This window comes from Pagrus pagrus, assembly GCF_965226575.1.
Source record: "Pagrus pagrus genome assembly, chromosome: 11".
Classification (NCBI taxonomy): domain Eukaryota; kingdom Metazoa; phylum Chordata; class Actinopteri; order Spariformes; family Sparidae; genus Pagrus; species Pagrus pagrus.
Window position 1 is genome coordinate 17930209 of NC_140195.1, and position 11365 is coordinate 17941573.

Sequence of the window (11365 nt, forward strand, 5' to 3'; positions counted from 1 at the left end):
ACAGAGATGATGGGTTGAAGTTATTCAATCAGAATACCACAGAAATTAAGTGAATTTGTAAAACCATGTGGTACAATTTCAACTGGACTTACACATGGAGCCGTTATTATGCTTCTCCATACCCCTGATGCATGTTGCATAGACTAAAGAATGAGCAGCAGTGATTAAGACGCTTAATTTTTCAACTTTAATGCAACTTGTGCTGCCCACTGATGCCCCTGTCATACAGGCTGTTTCAGGTGTTTAAAAAAACATCCAAACATTTATTATTGCTCATGTTTCTAGAGTATATTTCTACATCAAAACTAGTTTCATGGATATTTTGAAAAACATTCTTTACCCTCGTTTTTCATTTTCTTCTTGTCATATAGTCGAATTAATAGATTTTTTTGAACTCCTCTACTGATAATTAATGCTATAATGCTTTATAATAGAAGTGACCAATAAATATCAATGTTTACGTTCAGCCATACACTAAGTCATCTAACCACTAGATGGTGTTAAACCATCAATTTTGCTCCTCAGAAAAAGCAGCGAGATGAATATTTAACCATTTCAACCAAGTTACATAAGCACAAACTGCATGTAAACCTATCTAGTCTGTTATATTGTGGTCATGAAACAGTTAATAAACATCACCTCGGGCATCATAAATCTTTTCTACAATAATATCTTGCAGGGAATTTATACTCGACACCCTTCATATGTGTAAACCAGACTTGTCACACAGCTCTCTGATAAAACGTAGCTAAGATGCAGTCAGTTACTAATCAAGGAAACACATTTTGTTGTGTCTAAAGTATCCCAAAATGTCAACTCTATATTTACTTTGTCAGCAGTCCCAAACATTAGTCATAGTAATTTGGCAAAACATCACAGCTTTGTCCTTAAAATACTCCATGAGCCACAAAGATTTAGAGGCAAATCACTACAGAATCAAGTTCCTGTTTAAGATTTCTGGAAATAGTAAAAGAAACAGTAGTAAAAATGGAGGCAGAACAAAGTGTAAATCTTGATCTTTTATTAAGTCAAATGATATATCAGTTTTCTTTATCTTTTTTGCCTACTAGTTTGCACCTATCCTGCAGTCAGAGAAACTCTTTAAGCGTACCATGCAAAGCCATTCCACTTTAGCTGAGAGACCTTTCAGATTTTATGGCGGTGACCGATCAACTTGTCTCTGAAGCTGTGGTCCATGAACTCGGGGCTTTCAATGCTGTTAAAAGCTCCATTCTTGTAGTGGCAAACCATATAAGTGGCAAGCGTTTAGCCACACAGCCTCAAAGAAGTTTGTTTTTTATTGTAATTGCTACCTCATGGTCAGATGAATGGAAACTACTTCCTTTCCCAATCTGTGGATGATCATTCAGGAAACTGTTTATGTGCTGTTACTACAGACCAAAGATTAAAGTCTTATTAATGTTGCAAATCTAAAAACCTTGAAAATGCAATTGTGTATTCACATTGCATTATATTAGAACTTAAAACTGACATAGTCCTGAGAAGATTTATTTAGCCTCTGTCTTCAAAAACCCCCTTTGTGTTTCAGGAATTCATTGGTAGGAGTGGAGAGATCTTGTGATTATCACACATTCCTGGCTTTTATAGAAAATGTTTTTTGAAAAGTAGTTGCTTTAAAAAGGTGCAATATGTAAGAATTAGCAAACTGTCTATTTCATACTCGCCACAGTAACTGCTTACTGCTGCTAACTGTAGCTGCCCTTTGCTAGTTAGCTCAGTTAGCAGTGCAGCTAGCAGGAGTGGGAGCTTGGGGGCAAAGAATCAAAGAAATTGACTGATTGTCTAAGACTAAACAAACTGAATAAAAAAAACTCTCTTTGTTTTCATGACTGAATAAACAAACTGACTTTAAAGGACAACACAGCTTCATACTGTTTTACTTTGTCTATATTTGGCGGACCCTGCCACCTTTGTAGCTTCAAACAGTGTTCTGGGGACCTTATTTTCCACTGAGAACAGCTTGTTTATTCAGTAATGGAAAAAACAAATATTTCTGAGTTTGTATTATTACCTCATTAATATTGTAAATCTAAAAATTCTGATTTTAAATTTCCTCTCCAAAACAACCTAGTACCCCTTAAATTTTTGAACGTTTTCAACTCAAATGCTTACATATTGTCCCTTGAATTGTCATAAAGCATCTGTTGTAGGACTCACCTACAACTCCCTACATCCTGTCATAGCCACCAATCTGATAAAGCACCGTCCTCTCTCCTTGAATTCCTTATGGCTTTATGAGCAAAGTCAAATACTGACTGGAAATGACTGGCGGCTACATACTCACTGCCCATAAGGATGTATCACGTTCAGTTGCACTCTTCCTATGCAGTTTTAAACACATGTTCAATATATATTTTTTCATTTAACCGGAGTGTAAAATACATCCTATTTCAATAAAAAACTAAACCCCACCCCGCTTAAAAAATAAACATTTAAGTCAAGACTTGAATGTCGAAACAGCTAACAGTAGCACAGCGGCGGACGAAATGCAAAATGATCAACAACATCAGATTATACAAGAATACAGTCAGTACACTGGTAGAACATAGCAGTACACAACTAATCAATACTGAACACAGAAAAGTGAGTCTTAATACATATATATACTGTATATATAGATATATATAGGAAGGCAGATTTGCTTTGGAGAGAACAAAGCCACTCTTCTCCTCCATGTTCGGACCTTCGCAATAGCACTTAGTTTTTCTCTGTACAGATCAGACCCACCCATTAGCCACAGCATATTTTACTGGGTTACTGGAGGACAGATACATGCTATTCATTATTGTTCTGGCAGTTCAATGCGTGCTATTCAACAGCCAAAAATCTGAGGTTTTAGCCATTTCAAATTGTGGCATTCATGCTGCCTTGAAATCTGAGGGGTTTCAGTTTGATCCCACAATGAGAACAGAGTAATATATTTTAAATCTAGTGGGGCCTGGATCCTTAAAAATGGGCCAGATTCTGCAGCAGTGCTAAATGTGGCTGCATTTAAGTGCGTCTTGTGGTATTTTTGCAGCTCTCTATTTCTCCACCTGGTATTCCTATGTGTGAGGAATGAGATGATTCACGCACCACCTCTCTGATAAGTGTGACTTCCTTTTCTCACCCACACATGAGATGCTGTGGTGCACACTGCAACTGTGAATATAACATTGATTTTTGCGTAAAAAACCCGTCGCACCCAAATATGTGCACATCTTAACAGATTCATGCTGTTGACATTTAATTGCACGATGTATGTGATTTTACATAAATGTCCTTTCTTGTGTAATTACTGTGGTATTTGTCGAGCTGGAAGAAACTAAAAAGCATTGAGCATTAATCTATAAGTTATACTCTTCCAACCACATGACTCAGTGGAAGAGCAAATGTTCAATAAAAGCTCCAGGCGGTTCCCTCATAAACAAATTACAGACTACTTAAAGGGCATCACATTCACCGCCTGGTTGAATGATTGCTTTTGAACTGGGAAGGGCAGCCTCGTAATGATGGCGGTACACAAACAAAGCAAACACATCTGGGCTGTCAGTGTCGAGCGAGCCACAGAGAATGGCTCTGTGGATCTGTGACTCACGATAACACCTAGTCCCCTCCTGCTCCGAGAGACAAAGACATGGAAAGCAGAGGGAATCTGCGTCCCATCGAAAGAGGCAATTAGCATTTACGACGGGCTAGCCTCGTTGTATTATGACACAAACGCAGCACAGATTCGCAAAATCACCCTTTCTTGCTTGAGTCTCCTGTTTCAAACCTTGCAAATGAAATTCGCACATCATACAAGGTGTCTTGAATGTAAATTGAATTCACAATAGATCCAATTATAATTGTAGAAAAGGGATCTGAAGGTTGAAAGAGGTTTTCTGTTTCTGAAATCAGCTCTCTCATGCCAAAAAATGTACAGCCTCATCATATTCATTATTCATAAGTTTCATCATCTGAAGCGACCCTTCAGGTTTAATTACGTGGCAGACCTTAATGTTTACATGCTCATATGACATGCAGCTTTTTGTACCTACCTCAGGGCTAAAACAGCTACATTTTTAAATCAGCAGGACTCTGCTAATTTTCTGTCTGAGCAAAATGCAAGATCAAATACTTAAATCTACATCATTTTAAATGAAATATTTCAGGGTTTTGGGTTGCAAGCTGCACATTTTACAGGAAACAACAAAATTAACTGAAACTGGCAGCTTTAACCATTGGCTTGGTGTTCAACTTCCTGATAGTGTGACTGAGAAAAAACAAATGCTATGACTTGGCCAAGAGGAGGAGTCAAACTCTGCAGTAAGTGGCACCTCAGCGGACAACAAACAGAAGCCTATTTGTCCTTGTAAGGACTCAGGTAGCTGTCTGTATACAGAATTGAGACAAAACACGTCCCTGCACCTACAGGACTCGTTATTTGTTTTTAATTGAGTAAGGCTTTGAACATGTCTTTTGGATTAACGGTGCAATATGTAAGAATTGGCCACCTGTTGTATTTATACTCCCAACAAAAAGGGGCAGCATATCACCAGAGTAACTGCTAACTACTGCTAATTGCATTTTTTTAACAATTCATGACTGTAGTTACTCTTAGCTTGTTAGCTCAGTTAGCCATGCAGCTAGCCAGACTACCATGGGAGTGTTGGTGTTTACGTCTCTAGCACAGGAGCTTTGGGCCGCTGGGGGGAAAGAGACTTTCAGGGCCAAAGAGACTTTCGGGGCCCAGGGCTAGCTGGTTAGCATGCTAACATAGACACTACATAGGCATCTTGGACGTAACACCAGAGCTGTTATGTCCTCACACTCTATTGATAATTAATTCTTACATACTGCACCTAAACTAATATGACTATTTTAATTCATTTATTAACAATGATCTGCCTTGAGCTGTTCAACTATTTTATAATATACCTCTATGTAAATTAATCACTTAACATAGCGAAGGAAAAATACATATCGCTACACATATGACTATGAACACGAATAATGATCAGTCTGATGAACTACATCTGAGTGCACATAAGAAACGGCAAAGAATGACCTGTGATGGCCTCTTAATATAATGTTTGCGTGGTTTCTAAACGTCGGGTGAATCTACATTTCCTTCGGATCGCACAGATCAGTCTGGGTCCTCGTGTAATGTGGGTTAGTGGCATGCTGCTGCTCTATAGATGACTCAAGGCTAATAACAGATGTATTCATAGCCTGGTGACGGCGGTCGGTCTATCTAAGTCTCCCCGTGTTGATAGAAGAGGGGTAAATGTGTCTAAGCTCTAACTTAAGATGCAATCTATTCTAGTGCTTGTAATGGATTCAATCATGAGCCAGCCATGTTTTTAATATATTATGTGTTTCTTTTAAATCTCATTTCTACCTGTGCATTGTATCATATGTATTCCTCACACTTTAAATGTTCACTTCCTGAGTGCTGATATCAACAATATATCATCTACTTTATACTCTCCTAAGACTGTTCATGTACACTGCCATTCCTTCACAGTATGAATATTAAGTGCTACAGATTAAAATGCTGGAAAAGTCCTGCTGGTTGTCCCTATCGACAACAAGACAGTTTTTTTTTTTTATCCCTTTGAGATCCTTATTTCATCTTGCCAGCAACTACAGATCCTTACGCCGTTTCCTCCCACAAGGTCACAGTCACAGTTTACAGGAACTAAAAGATGGCTCACGTTGTACCATATACATCCAGTCATGTGCCATCCATCATCTTTGCCAGTTTCATCTCAGACCACCATGGGAGTGTCTGAAAAGACGGAGCTGATGGACTCTGCTACTGACTTCTTCCTCTTCCCCTTCATAAGAGAGCCAGTCTCTGCATCCATTTCGTCATCATCCTCATCCCCGTTGGGGTTCAGCTTGCCGTTCTGGCCTTGCAAGTCCTTGGAGTCTATGAACGCCACATGTCTGTTCAGCTCTGCCTTAAGCGCCGGGTCCTCGTGGGTAGGTGTCACGCTGAGCATGGACGAGTGGATGCTGTCCTCACCCCGACCCTTACCCTTAGAGGGGCAGCAGAAGCAGCGACACGGTGTCAGGTAAAGGTACATGAGAACCAGCACCACACTGGCCAGACAGCCCACCAAGGTGGTGTATGCTGTGTTCAGGGTCTCCCCGTTCCCGTGCATGGTGAAGTTGTGAACCTTCAGCACAATGTAGATAGTCTCATTGAAGACCTCGCTCATCGCAATGCAAGTGTAGGTCCCAGCGTCCTCAGACCTCACCGGACTTATCTGCAGACTCCCGTCTCGCAGGACTTTGGCTGTCTGGTTGCTTCCAGGTGTCACCATCACATTACCAGGCATCATCCAGGTCTTTGACATGCCCCTGTGTTTGGTGTCGCAGCCAAGGGTCAGCGTTTGCTCCAGAAAAGCCTCTTGATCTGCCTCCGCGAAGGTGCTGCAGTTCATATAGTCACCGCTGAGTTCAAAAGCTCTAACTTGGGTTTTTTGCGGCCCTGGCAGAAGACATGTGTAGTCATCTTTGAAGTCCACCGCGGAGTTCAGCTTTCGAATGTACCAGTGGGCCAGGAGTGTGTAGAGATCACAGTGACACAGCAGGGGATTATTGTGGAAGTAGAGGCCATTTTTAATACAGGCAGGCAGCACCTGGAGCTCATCAAGAGGTAACATCTTGATCTTGTTGGAGGAGACATCCAGGAGTGTAAGTTTCTCCAGGCGTGACTTTTCTTTGACCAGCTCCACGGGGAAGCGGGAGATTTGGTTCTGGCTAAGGTAGAGCTTCTGAAGGTTGAGCATGCCGATAAAGGCTGCGCGGTCAATCTGGGAAATTTGGTTATTGTACAGCAAGAGGACTTCCAGGTTGACCAAAGGCTCAAAGATGAACTCATCCAGCTGCCGCAAGTTGTTGGAGGACAGGTCCAAGTAGCGCAGGTGCTTCACATATATGAACGCCTCTGAAGACAGGAAATGGAGACCGTTATGGCTGAGGAGGAGGTTATGGAGCTTCAGGAGCTTGACAGGGGTCCACTCGGACCGCAGCCGCGTTATCTCATTATAGCTGAGATCCAGCACGGCCGTGTAGAGCGGCAGACCCGTCGGGACAATGGTCAGATTCATCTTGGAGCAGCTCACTATGTTCGAGGCGCAGATGCACATCTTGTGGCAGTTTAAGGTTGAGCCCGCCGCCCCTGGGAGCCAGAGGAGAGCCACGCAGAGGGCGAGGGAGAGGGCCCATCTCGGACGCTTACTCCAGTGAGGTAATGTTTCCAACAGGCTGTCACCTGTTCTGGTGGAGGGCTGCAACATGCTAGCAGTTGATCTAAATCCCAGAGAGGTTTACTACGATCCCATTCTCAGAGAACAGCACGGGAGAGCAGCTGGAGGATTCCCAGGCATTGTTGACTGTAGGCTGAAAAAAGCAGAAACAAGAGTGTAGTGAATAGGAGATAGATAGATAGATAGATAGATAGATAGATAGATAGATAGATAGATAGATAGATAGATAGATGCGCTGAGTGTGATGTCATTTTAGACAATACAGTTCATTGTTAAACTGTAAAATATCCTGCCTCATTCACAAGTTTGTCACTCGTCACAAGTGTTTGATGAAGTGTTTGACCACATTTTGTTGGCAAATCCAATGCAACAGAGAATGAAGAAACTTGAAAACAAGCTTTAGTCCAAGAATGAAGATGAACTTTAGCTTCATTCAAAAAAATAATACTAAAAAAGGGAAAGACGGGGCTCCATGTGGTTTAACATTAGGCCCAGTGAATTCAATATTCAGATAGATAGATATGATGTGTGTCGATATAAAAGCTATTTTCCAGATTATAATACAGAGAATGATGTTTGGTGTAATTTATAGTTATTTAATTCCAAGTCAGATATACTGTTTCAGTGCACTGATGTCCTTTTAGACGCTAAAGTTTAATGTCAAACTGTAAAATACTCCGACCCTTTAACATAGCTTTGTCACCGGTGTTTAATAACCACATATTAGGGATCAGTACAAAAAATGTGTATATATTGGATATATACCGATATCATAATGTTTTATTCCCTTGTATCAGCATTGGCCCCAAAAATCAAGTATTGAGTGGGCTGTGATAGATAGATAGATAGATAGATAGATAGATAGATAGATAGGAAGTGAATATCTTGTGAAAAACAAACATATTGTAAATATAGACGCACGGAGGGAAAGTATTCAAAACAACACCACAATGAAACATCCTGCATTTAAAATGTTACTTCATGGACACAATCTGTGCTGCAAATGTAAACAAAGGGGCTGCCACACCTCCACAATTCAAAACACATGAACTTGCTGTCACTCCCACACCGAACAAGTCTGTTAATATGGCACAAACGCTGGATTAACTGGTGCTGTTGCTGCTGTTTCACATGCTGGTAGCATCTGTAGTACAGCAGTATGATCCCTTGACACAAACATATAGTAAATGCTTATTTTTCCACTACGGATATCATTAACATTTCTGCTCAATCATGGATGAACAACAAACAAAGTGTTGGCTTCTATTTACTGAAGTGCATGTATTCATTTGGGACGATGCGTTTTATTGCTGTGTCTCTTGGTGTAACTTGTTAATAGATGTGTTGTGTGGTTAAAACTCTAGAAGTACATATTTAATAAGATTATCCGCTGCCAGTAAAAGGATAATATGCAAATACAGAAGCTGCAGTCATGGATTCACTGCAATACTTCCCTCTAAGATGCAGAGTCAGCCTATCTAAGTGATGAAAAGTATTTGCATTGTGCATGCAGCACTTGAGTAAATGTCCTCAGTTACTTCCCACCTCTGCACCCATGTGAACATGCAGTGTGACATGCACAGTAGCTGTGTCTGTGTTGCCCACAGCTCCCTCACACATACATCCTGCAGCCTACACTGTATAAACTTTCCTGCTCTGCACAATGCGTAAAAACAAACACACACCCGGTACTCACGCTCACCCATGTGCATTCACACTCCCCCTGTAAGGCACGCATTGATTTTCTTCCTCGTCCCTTTTTCCCTCCCTTTCTCTCAGACAGAGAAAAATACTGTGTTACACTAAAACATGAAGAAGGAAGCGTAAATAAATGGCACCACGGTGTGAAATCATGCAGTTGTTTACGTTATGTCATGTTCTGAGATGTCCTTCCTCGTCCGTGTGTGGAGGAGCCGTGCAAACGTTGCATTGCACCATTCTGATCGAAAACAAACGAGCACAACATGGAAACGTGTGCCGAGAGATGGAGAAGGAAGCCGAGGAGAGCCGCCTACCTTCAAACCGGGATGCAGCGATGTTGGATCTGATTAAAAAGAGCTCCTCGTCTGTTTACGGTGCTGCTGCACACAGATCGTCCCCGTCTGGATGAGTCTGTGTCTGCAGTTGAGGACAACAGCGGATGCAGGGGAGGAGGGAGAGCACTACAGATATCCTCGCCAAAATAATCCCGCTCCACGCGCCGTCCAGTACCCGGTGCAAAATTACGCAGAAACGATTACGTAAAGAGCAGACAACGCGCGTCCTTTTAACGACTGACAATCAACCGATTTGGCGACTTTCTGTCTCAATCAGCTGTCTTTGCTCTCAACGCAGCATACTGCTCCGTGAACACACCGCCGCGCGTCCGCCTTCCGCAGGTAATTGGCGCAGTCTGAGCGGCTCCGGCTCCCGTCGGCTCTCATCAGCAGCCATGGAGATAATTAAGAAAGAGCAGTCTGTGGCTGAAGAGCTTCCCTGTGGCTCCTTATGGGCCTCCTGCAGTACTGCTGCTGCTGCTGCTGCTGCAGTGGTTGACGTGTTTTCTCGGCAGCAGTGCGCTCAAACCCAGAAGGCGCTGTTTACCGAAAAGACGCACCGAAGACGCACAGCTGACAAACCCTGTGGAGAAGTGAGGGGGGGCGAGCGGGTCAAGAAAATGTAACACCGGCGCTCAGAAGCACATTTAAAGGTTGATATTAGTGTAGGATAAGAGATAGTTTATATATAATGTTACATCATCATCATTAATTAGTCTATTGTGGTAACTCTGCTAAGAAGCATGAGGTGAAGTCATTGATTCAATCCAACAACAAAATAGTCAGATTGACATGTTTTGCTCCCAGGAGAGAAACAAACAACAACTTTGGTGACCCTTCGACGTTTAACTTAGCACCTAGTCCTCGGAGTTACAGCAGGGGGACCAAAAAGTTATTGTTTGATATTATTAAGTTTCATTTTTTTCAACAATTTAAAGGGTAACTCCTCTGATCTTACATATTGCACCTTTAAATATATATATATGTTTTAACTGTGTTTATCTTTGCTAAGAAGATGTTTTATTCATGTTAATGTGTATTTTCACACACATTTAAAGGGTAACACCACCAAAACCTTTTTTGTGGCTCCAGGGGAAGCTGCACTTCATCTGAATAATCACCTCCAGTGATGTCACTGAGAGTTGCATTGTGGGTAGTGTAGGCTTCAGGTTTTGAGAAGCAGCCCGCTTCTCAAATAATAAACAAATTATCATTGCCTTTTTTTTACGCCTTCATTACCCAAAATGCATTTTAGCCACTGAGTGACATCACTGGAGGCAATTAATCAGATTACATACAGCTTTCTCTGGATCCCCAAAAATATTTTGGAGTTATTTTGGTGGAGTTACCCTTTAAATGTGTCTGAAAATCCACATTAACATAAATCCAACATATTCTTTAACAAAGATGAATTCAGTAAAATATATATATATATATATATATATATATATATATATATATATTGTGAGGGGGGACTGTTGGCGTTTACATTGCTAACACAGGAGCTTTGGACCAGGACGAGTCGGGGCTAGCTGGTTAGCATACATAGACGTCATGTGGACAAAACTGATATTCCTTCACATTCTGTTGATTTCGTTAACTTTTGAGTGTTTTGTAACTTATCCAGCAAGAGACTCTGGCAAACCCTCCACTTCAGAAAAATGTCTTGGTGAGGCTAACATGCTAACATTAGTCATGCTACAACTGCTGCCGACTTGTTGTGGCACCATATGCCGCCCTACGTGCCTGCCTTACTCTTCTCTCTATCAGCTAAGAGGTCCTTAGCCTAAAAACTTTGAAGACACCTGACTCAACACCATCATTACTTCAAATACGCAAACTACATATTCATTTATATCTTTACACCTTTAAATACATGCACCACATATAGCTCTTGATCATTGTATCACTCTCCTTGTGTTCTGATATATAGTCATCATATTGCTTTCTCATGGTCTCCTGAAGGTGATGCAGCTAAAACGATGTTTCCTGAATTTCTGTGAGTGTATAATTTTAAAATATTTGGCACGAGGAGGTGAGACAAACACCCAGGTGGTCGGATGTTCT

General features: G+C 41.4%; 1 protein-coding gene across 2 annotated transcripts; it reads right to left on the reverse strand.

Annotated features, from left to right (window-relative positions):
- Positions 1-1006: 1006 nt before the first annotated feature.
- Positions 1007-9834, reverse strand: amigo1 (adhesion molecule with Ig-like domain 1). Of its 2 annotated transcripts, none has more exons than XM_084366067.1 (2): positions 9278-9834; positions 1007-7395 (listed from the first exon to the last, which is right to left on the reverse strand). In XM_084366067.1, the coding sequence occupies exon 2, from the start codon at positions 7290-7292 to the stop codon at positions 5754-5756; it is 1539 nt and encodes a 512-aa protein (XP_084222193.1). In that variant the 5' UTR covers positions 7293-7395; positions 9278-9834; the 3' UTR covers positions 1007-5753. The 2 variants fall into 2 exon arrangements, with proteins under 2 accessions (XP_084222193.1, XP_084222194.1); XM_084366068.1 differs by lacking the exon at positions 9278-9834 and adding an exon at positions 9129-9259.
- Positions 9835-11365: the final 1531 nt, after the last annotated feature.

Bases quoted from the DNA above. Each gene is read 5' to 3' on its own strand.
- amigo1 (XM_084366067.1), bottom strand. From the start codon at position 7,292: ATGTTGCAGCCCTCCACCAGAACAGGTGACAGCCTGTTGGAAACATTA.